Below are 20,573 nucleotides of genomic sequence, written 5' to 3' on the forward strand. Positions count from 1 at the left end.
GATAAATGCATTTTTCCCAGCCCTCAAGTGGCTTCTGTAAGTCTCAGTTATACTGTAAGGAAAAAATCCCACAAACTTCAAAAAACACAAAAATATTGAAACCCAGATAAAAAGTGCCTCAGCTCAGAGCAGCTGCTTGAGGGATATGCCTGACAGCAGTGGGCTCCAACACACTCTTCAGCCGCCACAGGTGTTATCTTTCCTGCGCATCACGCAATTGAAGTGCACAGTGCTCATCTTCACATGAGTACCTCTTCTCCTCTGCCCTTTACTAGAGGCAGCTGCTGCCAACATCTGTCCATGGGAAGACTCAGTACCCCCAAATGCACTCATGCTGACTTGCACGTGACCTTCACACTTGACACCTGTCAATTTCTGAGTTCACTGTTTGCATCAGACAAGGTCTTAGGGAGCACAGAACAGCAAAATCCAAATCTCTGTGCAAGTCTCATAAAATTATTTACATCATATGTTGTTATATCAGTAAAATGGGTCTTCTTACAAAAAGTCCTGCCTGTTGTCTGACAATTTGTCTCAGAGCACCAACAAAGTTGCCTTCTTCTTACAGATCCACTTCTTTAAAGTCTGGCAGTTATCTGCTTGGAATATGTTTTTTCTTCTGTAAACAGCACAGTTCTTGTCAGTCTCCATATTATTTATAGCTTTACTGATGAGAGAACAAAAAGAATGCAATGAATTGTCAGCTTTACATTCAGTACTGGATACAAATATTGATAATATACTGAGTGAGAGGTTTGGGTGACGCCCATTCAGTAACCCACTGAAGCACAGTTCGTTGACAGCCATGCATATGTGAGATGGGCACCCACAGCAGAGACTGCTGGCTGCTGAGGGATGGATGCTCAGTAACATTAGTGTAAGAAAGGTGAGAAAACCTCCACATACAGCCGTGGTGCTGAACTGTAATGGTAAGAGGGAGGGGAAGAACCTTTCAGCTGCACAGATCCCAGCACCCACGCTATGTGACAGGTGTCACATTCAGTGGAGGCACTCAGCATATGGTCTGTAAAGTGAGATTGTTTGTTGACGGCGATTTCAGTGGGGGAGGTGTGAATTAATGTCCCCCTGCATTCATACATACATGAACTGTGACTGTGGTTGGTCTTGCAGGCAGAAAACAAATCTGTTTCCAAAAGTGTCCAGCAGGAACCAGTTAACTTGGAACTGGCCATGAAATAGACCCAGAATAGGTTCCTGAGGCTGCAGGACTAGGTGTGTGCTTTGGGAAATTAGGTTGGATTCAGAGTTGTATTTCTATGCAGAATACCATACCTTTGCTATTGCCAAAGACACCCTCCCCCCCAACAAATCATCACCTGTTTTCTTTCACTCGGGGATCTTCAACTGAACTCCATTGTTTCTCTATGTCTTGAACATTCAACCCGATCCAGATATATTTGGTATCTTTCTCTTTACTGTCTATAAATTCCTGTGGAACAAGTAGAAGCATGTTACCCAACAGCAGAGCTTTTCTGCTGTGCTCAGGTCACTGTCCTGTTTCACGCACAGCTTTTCATGTAGTCCCTCACATGAAGAGCAAGGGCAGGCATCCAGCTGTGGCAAAGCAGCCCACTACAGTGGCCAATACACATGTGACCAGCCACAGAGTTTTGATTCAGGCTGACAGTCAAGCTAACTAGCTTCCTGTCAGTTGTCAAAAAAAAAAACCTCAGTGATGCTCCTCACCCCAATAAGCCAGGTTGCAAAGCCTAGTCTTCAAAATAAAAGACCTGTTCCTCAGGGAATAAGAAGTTTCTCAGAAAAGCCATTTGGCAATACTTTGCTGTTCGTTTTCCCAAAGGAAAATAAGAAGGTTTGACTCTGAATTTCCATTTAGTGGTTGAATCAGACCTCTCTTCCCAGAACCAAGTAATGGAAATGAGTGGGAAGTCCCCCGCATTTCCTCCTCACAGTCAAAACTCTGCCTTCCACACTTGCATCTCTTGTGCTTCTCCTCTTCAGCTCTACTCTGTTGACCCTCTCCAAAGCAAGCTCCTGTCTGTAGAGAGTCAGATGCTCTGTACTTGATAGGGCTCTTGCTTGCCTGCATGTACACTTGACATCTGTGTCATGTTCACTTGGTGAAATGTTTGGACAAGGCAGATGCCTGTCACGCAATTTTAGAGCTGCTGCAAGACTCACCATCTCAATTTCATCTTCAATGACAAGAAGCTGGGATTTCCTGGCCAGACAATTTCTCTGGCTGTCATACCAGCTTACAGCCTCCTCAGAGAAGTAGTAACATCTCCCCCTGTGTAGTTGCCACCCTGGAGGACACAGCTCACATGTTCCTGTGAGTGGAGAGAGAGAACCCTTAGCTCATACCATGACTTGTTCCAGTTGCCTTGTAGCATTTTATATTCATATGCTTGGCTGGCTGGTCCAAAAGTGGCTGGTCCCTGCTCCCAAGCATGTGTTCGCTCGGTGTTGAGAGAGATTTGAAGGCTCTGGTGCCAATCCTCTCCTAAGCTTCCTACTCCCCTGCCATGGTGCTATGCACTTCTACACTCCCACTGCACATCAACAGGCTCTCCACCTCACTTTGCACTTGCCTGGTGGAAAGCACCAGGAGGACCTAGAGGGCTGCAAAGACACTTCTCCTCCTCCCACATGCAAGCTCTTTATGAGGAGACACCCTGCAATGTGACGTGATGTGGAGTATGTGGATTTGACGCATGATGTGACTGGAAAGCACAGCTGCTTAAATGATGTTCAAACTATGTCCATGGAGCTGGAGAAGGAACTGTGTTAAATAAAGGGAACACTGCTATTCCTAGGTCTACTTCCCATTTAATTCAGAGCATCTGGGAGGAACGTCCCCCACATTTTCTGTTTTGGCTTCCTCTGATGTTTCAAAGTAACATCATTACAATCAATCCTTAGAAAAGCATTAATATTTGCCAACAAATAAGAGATCCACAATGAAAAGACCAGGAAGGTCTTCCCCTGCCCAATCCTTGCAAAAGGATAGGAAAGCTAAATTCCTTCCCACTCTTTGTGAACAATTATTGTCTGGAAGCTGTTCTCCAGAACAAGGGTAGGATCTATAATACATGCCATTTCTGACAGTAGCCCCTGGTGGAAAATGCAAAGAAAGTAGCAGAAACTGTTTATGTCAAAAGAGAAGCAAAACTATTGTAATTACAATGTTTAGTTTAGATCCTAGCATCACTTCTATGGAGGAACACCATGCTCCCTGTGTAGTACCAGTGCTTTCCCATAAATTGCAGCGTGTTGTAGAAATGGGAACAGAGATAACCAAAGTGTGCACACAACACATCCTCTATGCTGTGAAAGGTCTAGCCTTCCTCACCCTGTCCATCTTCACATAGTTCCTCCATGAGCCATTTCAGGAGCGCTGCCGAGACAGTTTTCTCTGAAGAAGTGGGATCACCAGTGCTATTTGGGCCATACTGGGGCAAACTTTCCAATTTTCCTGCTCTGCCCTTCAAAGCTTGAATAAAAAAAAAAAACAACGAGAAATTATGGTTAACAACAGAGTCAAGGAAATGTAGTCTTTGTATCCACTGTTATACTGTGAATGTGAGGATGTGTGTGTGTGTATACGAGTGTAGCTGCTGAATAATATGAACAGTATAGGAAAAGAAAATAAGTTTGTCATTTTTGATAGTCGGATATATAAGGAATACGCAATATTTTGGTAAACTTTTAGGGAGCATTGGGAGGTACATGTATTTTCTGAAGTTTTTCAAGACTGTTTTCGCTTAGGAAATGAATATCTTCTCTGGAACACTTCTTGTATAACCGGAGCATGCTGTCGATAATGATATTACCAGTACCAGGGAAGTCTAATTAAATGAAATTATCTGAAGTCTGAATTTTATTTTATTTTATTTGTTCAAACCTACAAAGTAATTCAGTGAAATGGTCTCAAAGTAGCATCATGGATGCAGCTTTTAACTTGTAAGTCAGGAAGGCCAAATGTTTTGATTGTCATAATGATTTGAAATCTGCTCCTATAGCTGTTCAGCATCACTGATGACAAGGTAGACTGCAGCAACTTCCCTTCGTCTGTGCTGTATATGTTAAATGATAGGTAGCAAATGTTCCCTTTGAAATGCAGCATTCACTTTCCTGTATTTGTGTATAATTTGACCTTTAATGCTACACTAACTAAATTTTTATTTTGGCATCACTCTGCTTGTGAGATTGAACCACATGTGCAACAAAGAGATTAAGCGGATGGTAGGATCTACTCACATTGCTTGGCTAGCAGGGCTATGACACCCAGCAGAATAAGCACAAGGACTCCCAGGAGCAGCGCCACGTAGAACCAGGCTGAGCGCCCATGTTGGCAGCCTGGAGGGAGGCAGGAAGAAAAGCAGCGTAAGGTCTTTGTACTATTAAAATTAACACTGCCTTTACTTATGCCAGTTTCTTACGTGGAAACAACAGAGGAATCATCTGCCTAAAATCAGTCTGCTGCTTGAAGTATGTGGGGATATATTACTTATTAAAAATTTGCATCCATTTTGCATACATGAAAGGGATATTGAAAGATCATTTTGACAGATAAAGCAAGTGATATTCAATCATTCCATTAAGAATTCTCCCTTTCTGCTTTGAGCTAATTTTTTCAAGTGTTGCCTTCTCCCACCTGCCCACTCACACCCTGCAAGACCCTGCAGAGCCATTCAGGGAAAGTATCAGGGATAGTTTGTGGTGTGTTCCTGTCGTAGTTCAGCCCCAACGGGGACCAGACTACGCAGTCTCTCTCTCACTCCCCCCACTCTCCGAGAGAATAGGAGGAGATTTGACAAACAAAAGAAAACCAGGAAAAAAAAACCAAACACGCGGGTTGAGATTGAACAAAAAAGTAAATTTAACAGTAATGACAGAAGAAAACAAGAGAGTGACGGAACACCAATACAGTATAATAGCTCACAACAGATCTCCACATCCAGTCTCTTCCAACTAGCAGGGCCTCCCTTCAGCACCCTCCTCACTTCTATACTGAGCATGATGTCAGATGGGATGGAATAGCCCTTTGGCTAATTTGGGTAAATTAACCCCAGCTGTTAGCTAATTAGTTAACTATCCCAGCCATAGGGGCTACCAGCTTCAGTTCTCCACCCAGCTCAGGTAAATATTAACTCTGTCCTGGCCAGAACCAGGACAGTTCCTTATCTCTGGTCACACTCTCCTGTGTTAAAGTGCCTGTCATGTGGCTGAAAGCTAACTTACCTGAATGCACAGAAAAGGCAAAAAATCCCATACTGACACCAAGTACATCGGATGAAGCGTCTGTGGAAATGTTTGGCATTCATGGTATCATAGAATAGTTTGAGTTGGAAGGGACCTTCAGAAGTCATCTAGTCCAACCCCCCTGCAAGAAGCAGGGACATCCCCAACTAGATTAGGTTGCTCAGAGCCTCATCCAGCCTGGCCTTGAATGTTTCCAGGGATGGGGCATCCACCACCTTCCAGGGCAACCTGTTCCAGTGTTCTACCACCCTCATTGTAAAAAAATGTTTCCTGATGTTCAGTCTGAATCTGCTTCCTTCTGTTTTAAATCCATTACCCCTTGTCCTATTACAACAGGCCCTGCTGAAGAGTTTCTCCCCATCTTTCTTTTAAGCCCCCCTTAAGTACTGGAAGATCGCTATAAGGTCTCCCTGGAGCCTTCTCTTCTCCAGGCTGAACAGCCCCAACTCTCTCATCCTGTCCTCACACAAGAGGTGCTCCAGCCTTCTAATCATTTTTGTCAGCTCGTGAGAGTGAAACACTCAGGAAGAGGCAGGACTGAAGGAAATTTGGGGTCAAAGTGCCGTTCCCACAAGGCACAGAGTTATGCTTTTATAACTGCTGTTTTCCTGATCTTGCCTGTATGAGATGAGCAACTGCCCTGTCCTCTGGCTGCCTGAGGTGTATTTTGTAATGTTCCCTTTGAGCTCACAGAGTTCTGTGGGCCTGACTTTGTCTGGCGCATGCCCTTCAGTACAGAGAGGGTGGCAATCATCTGCACAAACTGCAAATAGAGACCTGGGTATTATGCCTCTTTCAAAGCCAATTGTGTCCCTGTGACTATTCCTTCAGAGACACTTACAGGAGGATTCCTAAAAAAATGTGGAATTTTACTTTCCTTTGCTAAATTTTCAATGTAGGGCACAAATGCATTTTAAAAAATTATTTTTAAAATCTCTTTTAATATTATTTTTACAAGGTAAGTGTATAAAGCAATCAAAAAACATATGAGATGATAAATCCATTCTGTATTGACAGATTGTATGTAAAGACTCTTGATAACAAGTTTTACTGTTAGGTAAGAGGAAAATCTAAATCTATAATTAGTAACCAACAACCAAAAAAAAATAGCACACTACCAGAAGCGGAAGTCTCTGATCTGCTGCTCCCTTTGGGTTTTGGCTTCATGCGCAGCTCGGCATATGTGATCATGTTTCCTGTAAGGAGTAGGGAAATGCTGACATTTGTGGTTGTGCAAGCCATTAAGTGGAGAAACAATAAAGAATTACATAGAAGACTGAGTTTATATAAAAAGGGGTGTGTGTTTCCAGAGCTGCTAGTTCAGCTTTTTAATTTTTTTTAAGAAATAACAGGCAAGATGATGACTTAGCATTTCCTGATGCTGTCAGGAAGTAACTAAAAGCCTCCTCCATAACCTTTCTTGAACTACTTTAGGTCCCGTGTGGCTGGACCAGGAGGCAAACAGACAGACTGAAGGATGGGTAAGACCTGGGTACTATCCATAGCAAACATCCCATTTGTTACTAAGACATCTCAGGAGGTATCATAGGGGCTTAAGGGCCACCAGAGCTGTGATTACTTTGTGGAGGAGGAAGATCCGGAAGAAAAAACTGCCACTCAGAGAAATGTTTCTGCAGCAAGGTGATTCTTTGGGGCATTCCTGACTTGTGAATATTTATGTCAGGACATTATGTGATGCCTGTAATAGCAGAGGAATGGACCTGATAGTTGACAACATCCCTTTCCAGATGCACATTGCCAGCCAAAATAAAACAAAACATAACAGTTGTTTTAAAATAGCATGGTGTGAGTTACATGCACACACATCCTTTGTTAAACACATTTTCAACTTTATGTTATCTGGGTATTCTGTAGAGCTTCTGGCTAGTTTTATGGAAGATATTTGGACCTTTGTTAGACTGATCTGCTTTCCATACATGGTTAGATTTTGTCATTCTGAATCAAGAATGAGCTTCTGTGCTACAGCCTTAGTTTGTGATCACTGGAGCTTTTAAAAAGAAGTAAGCAATTTGGCAGAAGAAGAGCGTCTTATTAGGCTAAAATGAGGTAGCATTTGATACAGGAATCACAGTAAATGTGGAGAGCTTTTAGAGTAAGAAAAACACTGAGGACCTGCTTAGCAAATAAGATTTATTCGTACTGGTAAGGTGTTTTGTGCATTAGAGAACATGACCTAATACACTTTGCTGTTTGCTTTATTACAGTTTATTAGTTCAATGAACTACAGAAAATTTGTAAATTATATTTAACTGTATAGATAAGTAACTGTTCTCAAAAAGAAATGCTCATAAACATTTTTCTTCTTAGAATGTAAGTATTTTTCAGAGAAGAAAAGTCAGAACTTTTACACTTTCAAATGCATAAATGGAGACACTTCTAAAATACATAGTTTAGAAAATCTACTACTATTACTAAATATTTTATCTCTCAAATAAAGATCTATTACTTTAAAGAATACCTCAGACTGTATATAAAAAAAAACTATTATCCATGCAAACTGAATATATTTTTTAAAGAATTACTTCTATTACAGTGTCTATTGGTGCATGATCATTTGAATGTGAAGTCCTCAGAAGTCAGCAAGTAGTTTTAAAATACCATGTAACCTTAATTTTGCCAGATGCTTACACAGCCTTACCTACTTCAGCAACAAGGAGCTCTGGTACTAGGTGGAGATCTCTGTCACTTACTAAAACTGAGAGTTCACTTCATTTCTATATGCAAATTCTCAAGTGTAGAAAGACATCTGTGTTTACTGGAAGCTTTTACTAGGTGAATGTGCAGTTAGGGAGTGCTTCTGGCAGGTCATTCACTCCAAAGAGTCAGGTTTTACAGCCATTGGGTTCTTGCAATGAACTGGACATCAGGTTGAATGTAAGCCCACGATGCACCCTCAACATCACAGCTTGTGCGAGCAGCCCACGGAGCTGCATTAGGAGAGCCCTGGCCTGCAGAGCAAGGGAAGCTTCTGTGCTGCTCCACTTGCTGCTGCTGCAGCCGCACCTGGAACATGGCGCCCGGATGTGGACCACCCTGTTCAGAGGGGACTGTGAGAATCCAGAGAGGGTCCAGCAGAGGGTGGGTAAGAAGATGGTGAGGACCTGGAGGGGCCGAGAAGGATAAGGAGGGGAGCAAGAAGCTAAGGAGCAAACTAATAGCAGCCTACAACTACTTGTAGGCTAGCTTGACCATGGGGTGAACTCTGCTTGGTTTGTTTTTCTGCCAGAGGAAAGGTCTTGTATGTAGTCATTTATGAGCCATAATTGGGTGACTCTCAAAGTAGTCTTGAGTAAACTAGGAGGTGATAATTGTCTGAGTCTTTCATTAGATAATGGATTTCCAGGCTGTATTTACCCTTGCTTGTATTTTTGGAACGCTTCTCTACTTTTGAACACCTGGTTAGAAGCACATACACTGTAATAGCACCTGCTAGCCCACCAAAGCATGTCCACAGATAGTACCATCTACTAACTCCTCTTCAACATGCCTTGCTGGAACATCCAAGAATAACCTTGTCCTTGTTATTCAGAGCACCTGAGTGACAGCTGAAGTCCAACTGAGTGTGTAACAATCTGGTATTGACTTTCCAGTTGGAACAAGATCACAACAAATCCATTATAATCACTTTTCTGGTTGCAGCCTCACAAAATTACAGCTGCAGTAATTTTTTAATTGCTACATTGTGTTAACCATTATTTAACACAGTTTGTCCAGTCTATCAAGCTTATCCCAATAGTTTTCAATGACTGAGCTTTCCTTATCGTTAGACTGCAAACTTATACATTCTTTGCAACTATGCCAACAGTGATTTTTATAAGTTTTTCTGTATCCTTATAAAATACTTAGATAAGACCTTGAGATAAGAACAGTATTTGGGAGAACACCAAGAAACTCTGCATAATTTGACCATACCAAATCCCATTCTCATGGATAATGAAAAGCTAAAAAAAAAAAAAGAGGTGGGCATTGGATCTGTAAAAGGACTTTCACTCTTAAATCCAAATTTTGCATATTTAAAACACCTACTCAGCTACTACAGAACCTTGGCAGAAGTTCAGCTCCCTGCATGTTTATCTTTCATGTGCACCAAATCTTGACAGCAGCTATAGTTTAGCAGGACAAATTAGCTATGCCCCCCACTCTTGGAGTTTTTTTAGTATCTATTCCACTAACTTGCATCTAATGGTATGAAACTTGCACAAAACACAGCCAGGAGGAGGTGGGCCTGTTCCACTTTCCCATAGTAGTGATTTGAAGTCTCACCTAAAGTCTAGGAATCTGCCGCTCAAAGCATTCATCTACCAAATTTGCAGTGGTGATTAAACCCAGCTCTCCGTCCTCCATGGTCGGAGTTTTAACCATGCAGTGCTTTCCCACATGCCTATCCATTTATCTTTCTACAGTCTGACTATTTGAGGATAGTCAGACATCCCTGTCATCTTTTATGCTGCAAGACCAGCATAAAATCCGACAGAGAAGGATGTAGATATCTTCCAGTGGACATTTCAATGCATCACAGAGTCAGGATAGTGCCAAAGGGAGAGCTTGTGATGCTTGCCACAGAGAGTCCTTGGAGCAGAAACCCTCACTTTGAGAATCAGCTTCGAATTCCTGCTCCAAACTGGAGGAAGCATTGAAACCTCTTCATATAGGATGTGATAACAAGGGGTACATGTTGTAAGTGTGTTTGGTACACAGAAGCTATCCTGTTTGAAGAAGCCTTGAGCCCATGTAGGAGAGTGCTCCTTCTAGCTTGCAGGGTAGGATCTGACTCCCGGAAACGTCTGACTAAGCATCACCTTGCGTCATTGCTCTATCCTATTAGCTACTTCGGGCTCACCAAGCTAGGATCCCAGACTGTCCTCCATTAGCTGTAAAGAAATGCAGGGCATCTTAGTGGGGGTCAGCTATGCAGTGGGGAACCTTACCACTAATCATTGCTATACATACACTGAGCTTGAGTCTGTTTTGTGACCATTGCTCAACATGCCTGTCACATTTCAGGATTTGTTCCTGAATTTCCTGCCAAGTTTTTTAAAATTACACAACTAATTCTGTGGAAAAATTGCATTTTCTACCATTTTTCCTATGGTAAAAGTGACTCTTTTCTTATTGAAGAATTTATTGTAATAAAAGAACACTTATCAGCTTAATGAGTATGTGTGAATTTTGGTCAAAGCATTAAAACTTCAAGGAAGGAACAAACAACTGAAATTCTTCATTTGACTTTTTCAAGCATTATAATACGGCTCAAATTACTGTCTATTTTAATAGCAATAAAACTCATGTTACTATATGTTAATCGTGAAGATAGAAATACTCGACATCAGGGAGATATTTCTATCATGTTCTATACTGATATGAGGTCCAGTATTGCTTAATACTATTTGGTGCTTTTTCCATTTCTGTCAAAGTAGAAAAATAATCACTAATAAAATCTGAAAATAACAGAAAGGCTAACAAAACAATAAGACAGCCATAATGACAGCCCCATAAGTTCAAGCCCAGTCAAACAAAATATGTTTGAGTATAACCAGGTATAAGGGCAGGGGAAGGTGATATAGGGAGTTATAAACAGTGAACAAAAGATTATTTAAGAGATTTTTGTCTCTGTATAACTGAGACAGCATAGCTGAGACTTGTAGTAAGAATGAGTGCATCTCTGGCGCCCGTATTTTTTAAAGGAGATGGAAACATTGGAGAATGAACAAAGAAAGATCCACAAAAATCATTAGGGTTCTTTGGAAAGATAACTGGAGTGAAAGATTTAAAGGCAAAAGGACACTGAGAAATTACTTTATTACCGTGCCCAGTAACTTCATCTGAGAAAATACTGAGTGCTAAAATCTATTAGATAAATGTTTAACAAGAACTATCTAGATGTTAACGAGATCCTTCACTGGAAATTAAAGCCTGGGCTGTTCAAATTCAAGCTTTTTCTTTAGATAGCATGCCCAAGGGACATTTTTGGATGTGTTCAAAACAAGATTTGATGCCTGGCTCCCTTTGCAAATAAATTATATCACCTTAGAAAGACAGTAAAATTCTAGATGAAGCCTCCGTGCTTAGTGTTGTACAGGTTACAGTAGTACAAACAACATCCATGGATGCATGAACATACAGTGTAAGGTAGTATTTTTTGTTAGCTAAATAATAAAGATAACTCATTTTTATTTTTTAGAATTTTTTAAAAAATATTTTAAAATCGGGTTTTTAATCATTTAAGTACATGCATTCAAAGCACCATCATCACTATTAATCTACATTGTAAGTAGAACGTCTTCTAAAAATGCTCATTACACAATGTTGTTTCCTTAAGTAATTAAATACATTAATTACTAATGAACTTTGAAAGCATAAAAAAATCATCTTACTCTGACCACAAGCATTTCCTATGTGCTCATATTGAGAAGCTGTTATTCATATTAACTGTGACCCAGAATTTTGACAAAATGTTTTCATGAATGGATTATAGTTTTTCCAAGTAGTGGAAATTTTATTTATTTTTTTAAAAAATATGGTTTAAATCATCTCTTTACTCTGAATATTGACTTAAACTTTTGTCTTTTGATAGAAATACATGAAGTGATCACTGATTGATAATGTGGTTCTGGAAAAATCACTACTGGAAGATTAAAGAGGAAGAGCAGAAGGGTTTTAGGAGTCATTCAGTACTTCCTTCAGTGACAGTGACTGCACTTTCAACTGCCACTGATTTTCTGATTTACTAATTAATTTACTACTCTTTTTCCATGAAGATATCATAAAACACATTGATCTGATTTTTGGACTAGGTCATAACTTGATGGAGCATATTTTAACAGGTTTTTGATCATATTGTTCAAATAAAAATTAGATTATGCTTATTATTCAAAAATTAACAATTTTTGTTTCTCATTCTGTTACATGAAACACTGGGCCAGAACCAAGACACTATTCTGTAACAATACTATCTTAAGAGTATCTTTGCTGCTTTGGATCCAATGAGTAACTCTTCCAGCATTTGCAACTTTTCACCCTTCCCATGACTTCTGCATGCAGCATTTTATAGCATTCTTCTAGTATTATTCAGTCACAATTTTTAAAATGAAACAGAGAGAGAGAGCACGAGAGAAAACAGTGTACATCCAAGAGCTGATTAGAAGTTTTACCTGGAACTGGTGTCTGAGAAGGAATATGTGGTCTTTCCCTGGGTAGCATTGCCACGTCTGCGTATGTGATATCACCTGCCATTGATGAGCAAGTCCCTCTGAGTTATGGAAATAACTGGTTTAATATACTGGGTCGCATCCTGTATTAGCTTTGCCTGCCTCCAAAAGTATACATACGCCGTGCTATGGCTCTGAGGAACGCTGAGAAACAGATAAAAGGAAGGAAGTTACTTCTTTCAATACAGCTTCAAAGCCTATTTTCAGCCACCATTCTGTCTCTTATTGTGTGATCTCTTGCCCTTCAGAATATAGGAGAAAATGAAGATTAAAAAACCTTATTTTTATTATTTTTTTTTTCCAAAGCAGTGCTATGTTTCTAAGGAACACCCAAAAATGGACTTACACAGGTGCAAAGCCTCTGCTGGTTCTCATGAGAATACCTAAAGCAGTATGATCTGTGTTGTGGATGTATTATGCTCATGTGTATGATCTCACATAACCTATTCACCTAAAAGGAAGATAAACAAGATATATATCAGTATAAGATGTTTTGGGGCTAATGTAACGGCAACTACAGTTAAAGCTATAAAAATGTAACTCAAATTCTAACCTGCTCCATCCACCAAGTACAATAATGGTGTAAAAACAGAATTTAGATTATATTAATGATGGATTAAATTTAACTCAAAATAAAATTAGAAATATGGTCAATGCCTTTTAAAAGAATGTGTCAATACTTTAGCAGACCAGACCTGCTGTTCCTAAATTGCTTGAGCCATCCCCTGCTTGACCCAACAACTCTACAGGCAAAAAGCCTGAGTTGTCTTTTAACTCCTTGTTCATGACCCATGCATTTGCTGCAGGATATTTTTATGACAGTGGCTTTGTCTTCTATTTTGGAAAGAAAAAAAACCCAAAAACATCAAACCGAAAGCCCCACAGATTTTAATTGAAACTTAAAGCCCTTCTAAAACCTAAAAAATAAATTTCAGAACACACAGACATGAAGTCCTGTGCATGCACAGTTCTGACATTTCCTGCTAAGAGCTATGTTATTAGTTTTGTGCTTTATTCCCACTTAAAATGAAGATAAGTTTGTTTTTGTGATCTTATATTATTGATTATTTCCCTTCCAACTTTCAACCTTGGCAACAGTGTTAAGTGCAGAAACAAAAAGGTTTAGAGAAAAAAAATGAACCTTTGGTAGTCATGGAACAGATTACTCATAAGTGCCGCTCAGGTACAATTTATATGCAACATATCATTGTTGCTCTATCATCAGCCACAAAGTGATCAGTATGCAGATCTGGATACTGTTAACTGGATACTGATAAGGTTTGTTTCATGGCAACCTACATACCAGTCGTAAGACTAGTCCTAATGTGAAACAAAGAGTTTGTCCTCTGATTGAACCAGTTTCCATTGCTTCCCCTGAACTTCTCACCATCCTTTACAGCAGGATATTTAGGGTCTGAAATGGAAAATAAAACCCAACAAAAAATCCAACCCCAAAGCAAACCCACTTTCCATATTTGTTTTTTTCAAAAACTTTAGTCCATAAAGGAGAGCTAGAAGGCCAAACAGTTCACTTGAACTCTTAGTCTCTCTTTCCATAGCTGCATATACACCTAAGCAGTCTTTTCTCACATCTCTCTCTCCTACATGATTCAAAACTATCAAGATGTAATCACGTATAGTCAGTGCAAGCATGAGTCTTTTTGAGCTAGTGGAAAAAAACAGTGTTTCTATTTTAAGGGAGCATGTCTCTCCTCTCCTGTCCTCAAAAAAACCCACTTTTTCAGACACAAGAACAATCTCAGTAAGTGTGCAGTGCAGACCAGGCAATTATATCCTTTGTGACCTAGCAGATTCTCACTTGCCTGAAGAAAACAGTAAATGCACACAGTTACTTTCCAGAGGAAACTTACAAAATAGCCATAAATGGTTCTCATTCATTTGGAACTGAAGTCCGCATACTGTGCTCACTGTTAGGATTTATAATGAAAAGGAAGATGAATTTTGATTTCTAGAAGGAATAGGTGAGTAGAAGCCTTAGCAAGGCATTTTTTTTTTAAATTCTTTCCATCCTAGTGGAAAACTATGATTATTTTGTACTTTAAAAATGGATATTGCACTGCTACAGATTTTCCATTTTATAAGTATTTTCTTTAGTGTTAATAATTTTAGCTCTGTAAGTATTTTCATTATTTTCTTTGTCTCCATTTAAAATTCTAGCTTTATTTATAAATACTTAGATGTGGGTCACCAAGTCTGATGCACTGATCTCTCAGTGCTAATAGCGCTTCCAGAAGAAAAATTCCAGGTTGTTGTGGGAAAAGACCATCACAGAACCAAGAGATGTTTGGTAGGAAAATTCCTTACTGCTCATAAAGATGATAGAAAGCCCCCTCTTTCCTGCCCATGTGTCTGAGGATGGCAGTTCACTCAGATAAACTAGTCAGGTCTCCAGGGCTAAGCAGCATTGCCAGCCTTCATATTGCAGGATCATGGAGTCATCTGGGGAAGAAGAGGCCTCTGGAGGCCTCTAGTCTGAGCCCTGCTCAAAGCAGGGCTAATTCCACAGGTTACTTGGGGCTTTGTCCAGGCAGGTTTTAGAAATCTCCACAGACAATTGCAGTGCTGCACCACTCTCATGAAGGAAGATTTTTTTTTTTCCTTCTGCCTGGTCACAATCTCTGGGCTGCAACTTGTACCCATGATTTCTTATCCTCTCGCTGTGCCTCTCCAGCTTCTCCATAACCCTCTTGTTGTAGGTTATCTAACAGAATCCTGCAGATAAGCTAATGCTTCTTCACAAGCTGTAATCTGGATTGTGCATCCATGTGGCCTAACTTCTCCCAGGATCTACCATCACCTTGTGTCTTTGACTTCACCAGGTAAAGCCTTGTCTCACCCTCTTCTTTCCTCCCAGCCACCTGGTTAATATTCTTAGCTTACAGAACACAAATGCTGGTGAGGCCAGCAAACGGCCAGCTTGCTGTGTATTAGTCAGCCATATGTCAGGGAAGTGGAAGAGTGATTTGTTAGCCTTGGGTTTTCAGACTGTTTGCCAGAGCATGGAGATATCTGGAAGTTGAGACCTTCTTGCAGCATCTACTGCCCCAGGGAAAGATGGTGGGGGTTGTTCTCTAGGATTCCTCAGCACATGATGTAGAGTTTGGCAATCCGGAGCTTCAGAGGCTCTGTTGAGATAGGCAAATGCATGTGAACTCACATTCTTCCCGATTTTGACATATGCTCCTGATTGCACAGACACCTTCTCCACTTCTAACTACCATGCCTGAGTAATGTTGTTTAGTAATGCTCAGGTGCTAGCACACTTACCAGTTCCAGTCATGCATAGAGTAAATGTGATAACAACTGCATATGACACCCCTTCTTGTGGGTGTGACAGTGTGTCCTTTGTTGCATGTGAAGGTAAAAGCAGACTGAAAACAGCAATGTGGGCTGCCAAGCAGAATCAGCAGCTCCAGCCACAGAACAGGCAGCTCAGCCCAGGGCTCCAGCTGCCTCGTAGTGCATGTTTTGGAGAACTTGAACTGCTGCTTTAACAACAAGTGGACCTTTCCACTTCCTGAAAGTGAACTGAGCTGAGCTGCAACACAGAGACTTCCAAGCTAAATTGAGTGAATCCTATGAGTACTGGGTTTTGATTCTAAACCCTGTGTCACAGCAGAGCCTGTATGTACAATGTGGTGCAAGAGCGGCACCCAGAAGACGTGATCAGGGTTAGAGCTACAACCAAAGACGCTTCCTGCCGTAAATGAAAGTCTGTATATCTATTTGTGTACTTATCCCACACTGCAGCAAAAAGGATGTCATCTAACAGAGAAACACCATTAATTTAACAAGAAAAAGGAAAAGGAAAAAAAATGGTGAGGGGAAAGAGGTCAGTGAACCAGCAGCTTGCAAGCTGCATATTGCCATGCCAGTAGCTTCATGTTCAGCAGCTGGGACTTGGAGTAGTTGGGAGGCAGACAGGGTTAGAAGCCTATGGAATGGGTTTATTTCCTATGCAGCATTTTAGGGGCATGTCAACTCGCTTTAAACTTCAGGTTCATTCACAAAGATGTTACTGTGCAAATTATTTATTCTGAATGCCATGTATTCCTTTGGACGCATTTTTCAATGCTAAGCAGCGGTGAGGCGAACATGTGGGTTGGGAAATGTGCTCAGTCTTCTGAGCAGTTTTGTGATGGCATGTCAGGAAAGAGCTAGGGGACACCCCTTCCAGCACACTGCCATATTGCCTTCTCTCCCTTCCTGCACTCTCACATGACTGAGCTAGTTTTCCTTCAAAGCATTAAAGCAGTGAGCCTGCTGGGAACTCTTCCATAGGTAGCATGTGCTTTGTGATGTTATAAGGTACATTCTGCTCTTCTGGAATCCCCAGATCTGTGACTTGAATGGCTGGTGGGGAGACAACGTGGTGCATCTCTCTGCAGACCACACATCTACACAACAGCATCTAGTGCTTTGGGCAACAGAGGATGTCGCTGCAAGGTGAGACATAGCAGAGGTGCTGGTACAGTTGCAGATCACCTCGACATGACCACAGCGCTGTGGTTGAGTGAACATGTCCTGGTTCAATGCAAATATACTCTAATGCAGTGTGCTGGATATGTCCCTACAGCACAGTGCAGCACTGCACCATGTGGACTTACAGGTTGAAATCTACCTGTTGGGTCTGCTGCGATGTGCTCTATTCAGACATGCAGACATAGCCTGCCTTCCTTCAGGTCTAGTAGAGCTCCTGTGTCTTACCCTCATGTATGAGCAAGTGTTACCTTTTGAGCAGCATTTTAACCTGTGGGTCTGAGAGCACTTAGCAAACAAGGGCATGTCCCTATTCCCAGGACTCACGTGGAAGTGTAAAAGTAAAAAGACTTGCAGAAGCTCACCTGGCAGTCCAGGGGCAAGGCTGGAAGACTGCTCAGCTCTTCTGCCCCTCAGCACCACACTCTGTTTAGTAGGCCAGGCTGATACGGATGCATCTGGTATTTGCAGGTTGTCGCTTCATAAATTGTAAGACCTGAATCCAGATACATCAGTTTCCTTCTTCCCATATATTCCAGAGCTCTTTCTATAACTGCATAATAACATGTAGAGTTAGACATTCCTTGGCCACTAACATATTTATTTACTGTCACAGTGCTTTTTGACAATAATCTTCTGTCTGCTTATGAAATTAGAAGCAAAGCTGTTGTAAAAACTTAATCATCTATAAATTGTGTGGATTGAATGGCCCACAGGTGTCTAATAATGCAAAGCTTACAATTCTTCCAGAAGATATTGGAAGTAATGTCCATTGTGCAGCTTTACAAACATTTTAGATTTGCCACTGAGCTACATTTAAATTAATATTCCTAATATCTGCAGATGATAGGGGCACATCATAGAATCCTTAAGGTTGCAAGAGACCTCCAAGATCATCAAGTCCAACCATCAACCTAACACCACCATGCCTACCAAACCATGTCCTGGAGTGCCACATCTACACGTTCTTTGAACATCTCCAGGGATGGCAACTCCACCACTTCCTTGGGCAGCCTGTTCCAGTGCCTGATCACTCTTTCAGTAAAGAAGTGCTTCCTAATATCCAACCTAAACCTCCCCTGTTGCAACTTGAGGCCATTTCCTCTTGTCCTATCACAAGTTATTTGGGAGAAGAGACCAACACCAGCCTCCCTACAACCTCCTTTAAAGTAGTTGTAGAGAGCAATGAGGTCTCCCCTCAGCCTCCTCTTCTCCAGACTAAATAATCCCAGTTCCCTCAGCTGCTCCTCATAAGAGTTTTTCTCCAGACCCTTCACCATCTTCATTGCCCTTCTCTGGATCCACTCCAGCAACTCAACGTCCTTCTTGTACTTAGGGGCCCAAAATTGCACACAGTACTTGAGGTGTGGCCTTACCAATGCTGAGTACAGGGACACAATCACTTCCCTGCTCCTGCTGGCCACACTGTTCCTGATGCAAGCTAGAATGCTGTTGGCCTTCTTGGCCACCTGGGCACACTGCTGGCTCATGTTCAGCCGGTTGTCAATCAGCACCCTCAGCTCCCTTTCCCCTGGGCAGCTTTCCAGCCCCTCCTCCCCAAGCCTGTAGTGTTGCATGGGGTTGTTGTGCATCTAAGCACTATCAAGCAGTAACAGCATTGTTGAAACAAAATATACGTACTGTGTCAGTGCTATATATGTTAACCTGCCCTAGACTGCAGCAATGACCAAGACCTTGCATCTCACAGAAGGCTAGCAGAGTTAAGCCTCTGTTAGAGTAACCATCTTAATGTCCCCTGCAGTTAAGTGAAAGTAGCTAGGCAGTCCAGGAGGAGATTTACCACGTTTTAAGTTGGCGTCTAAGATAAGGAGCCCCCTGGAACTGCCTCTCTCTCCATTAGCTACCAAGACAGAATCTGTTTACAATGGAAAATTCAAAGATACAACAGATGAGCATTTCTCCCTTTGGAAGTATCTCTGGATGTGCTGCAATTGTTAGGGCAGAGATCGGGAACTGAAATGAGATCTGACCAAGATCTCATCATGATAGGATAGCTCTGCACCAGCAAACCAGGAAATGGGCTATTAGTGTTTTAGAAACTGTGTATAAGTATGTATACATATATAACACATGTATATAACAGTATTAATCCTAGAACAAGTACCAGAATACAGAAAATGCCTGTCAGTGGATATGTGAACACAGAAAACAAGCACCATATTCTATGCAGTAAAACATGCTGAGCAATAAATAAGCAGTGAGCCCCTATGGCATGGAAAGCTACCCGCATAAGGGCTGCACTAGCAAGAAAGATTATAGCTATCAAGTGCTTATTTCACTTTGTTCAACGGAGTCATGAAGCCACATCTGGAGTACTGTGTCTCCTTTTCAGCATCCTATTACAAGAGAGATGTTGAAAGTCTGGCACAAAGCCAGTGGAGAGCCACTGATGTGATGAGGGCATGCCAGAATCAGGGTCCAGACAGCCTGGAGAAGGGAATATTAAGGGGAAGAGAGTCCAGTTTGCTACTGTCCACCACTTAATGGAGAGGGGAGTACGCAGGGGGAGGGGAGCCAGACTCTTCTCAAATGTGCAAAATAGGCAATGGGCACAAGCTGCAGTGCTGCGGAAGGAAAAATTTCTTCCTTCATGGGAGTGGTGCAGCACTGGAACAGGTGGCCAGAGCGGCTGTGTGATCTCTGGCCTTGGCTAAAACCCACAGGGACAAGACAACTGTCCTGAGTGACATCACCAAGCTTTGAAGTTAGCCCAGCTATGAGCAGGAGATTGGACTAGAGACTTCCAGAGGTCCCTTCTTCCCCGATTAATTTCATGGGGTTTTTTTTTTATGATTCTGTAATTTTTAAAAATTTCTTTTTGTGCTGTGGAAGTTTAAAGGAGTACAGAGGCATATGGCTAACATCAGACCAGGAGATCCCTTTTGGGGCTCTCCAGCTCTTACTTACTACTTGTTTTTCAGCCCAGTTTATGGAAGGAATGAGAGTACAATGGGCACTTTCTTCCACAAAACTTTCAGTGCTCTCTACCGTTATTTCTTTACAATTACAAGTATGCAACATCTTTACATTTTTCTCCAGGAGGTAGAAACAAAATAATGAATTAATTTTTCCTGAACATATAATTTCAAGATTCAAAAGTTAATTCTTTCAGTTACAGCTCTGTAGAGCACCAGTGCTTATTCATCCCAGGACCAACTTACATGAAGCTAAGGGATTTGTTCCCAGTGGGAACTGGGCACTATGCTTCAGTCTTAATAGAAGTTTTTAGTAAGGATTTGCTAGGAATCCATTAAGCAGACCATGCCTTTTATATTTTTCATAATATGCTGTATAAGGTTTAAGTAAATATATTTTTGTCTAACAAAAGGAAACAACTTAAACCCCAGAATATAAGTGGTGATCAAAATGCCTTGAAGAAGAGGAATATAATACATTACCTTACCATACGCAATATGAGGTAGTGGTCCAGTTCTCAGTCGCAGGGAGTCAGTCAGCAGAACTACAGCGTACCACCTGGGATGGCACAGAACAGGCAGGAGAGGCTGACCTCAGCCGCTGGAGAAGTTTCAGCAGTAAAGCCTGAATCTTGGTTGGTTTTCTGTGCAAGTGTCGTAG

At 41.3% G+C, this 20,573-nt stretch overlaps 1 protein-coding gene across 1 annotated transcript; it reads right to left on the minus strand.

Annotated features, from left to right (window-relative positions):
• Positions 1-534: 534 nt before the first annotated feature.
• On the minus strand, positions 535-20,492 carry LOC147602180 (killer cell lectin-like receptor subfamily F member 1). Its single transcript, XM_086763524.1, has 8 exons — positions 20,396-20,492; positions 12,420-12,620; positions 6,366-6,443; positions 4,243-4,341; positions 3,335-3,475; positions 2,164-2,312; positions 1,338-1,450; positions 535-667 (listed from the first exon to the last, which is right to left on the minus strand). The coding sequence occupies exons 2-8, from the start codon at positions 12,499-12,501 to the stop codon at positions 535-537; spliced, it is 795 nt and encodes a 264-aa protein (XP_086619650.1). The 5' UTR covers positions 12,502-12,620; positions 20,396-20,492.
• Between the last annotated feature and the right edge of the window lie 81 nt (positions 20,493-20,573).

The sequence above is a fragment of the Chlamydotis macqueenii genome, chromosome 1, assembly GCF_036417535.1.
Source record: "Chlamydotis macqueenii isolate bChlMac1 chromosome 1, bChlMac1.mat, whole genome shotgun sequence".
NCBI lineage: Eukaryota > Metazoa > Chordata > Aves > Otidiformes > Otididae > Chlamydotis > Chlamydotis macqueenii.

Coding starts and splice junctions, on each gene's coding strand:
- LOC147602180 (XM_086763524.1), bottom strand. CDS start 12,501: ATGGCAGGTGATATCACATACGCAGACGTGGCAATGCTACCCAGGGAA. Junction 3,476..4,242: donor AGCCCTGCTAGCCAAGCAAT/GTGAGTAGATCC, acceptor TTTTTATTCAAG/CTTTGAAGGGCAGAGCAGGA. Junction 668..1,337: donor CCCCGAGTGAAAGAAAACAG/GTGATGATTTGT, acceptor TTCTCTCATCAG/TAAAGCTATAAATAATATGG.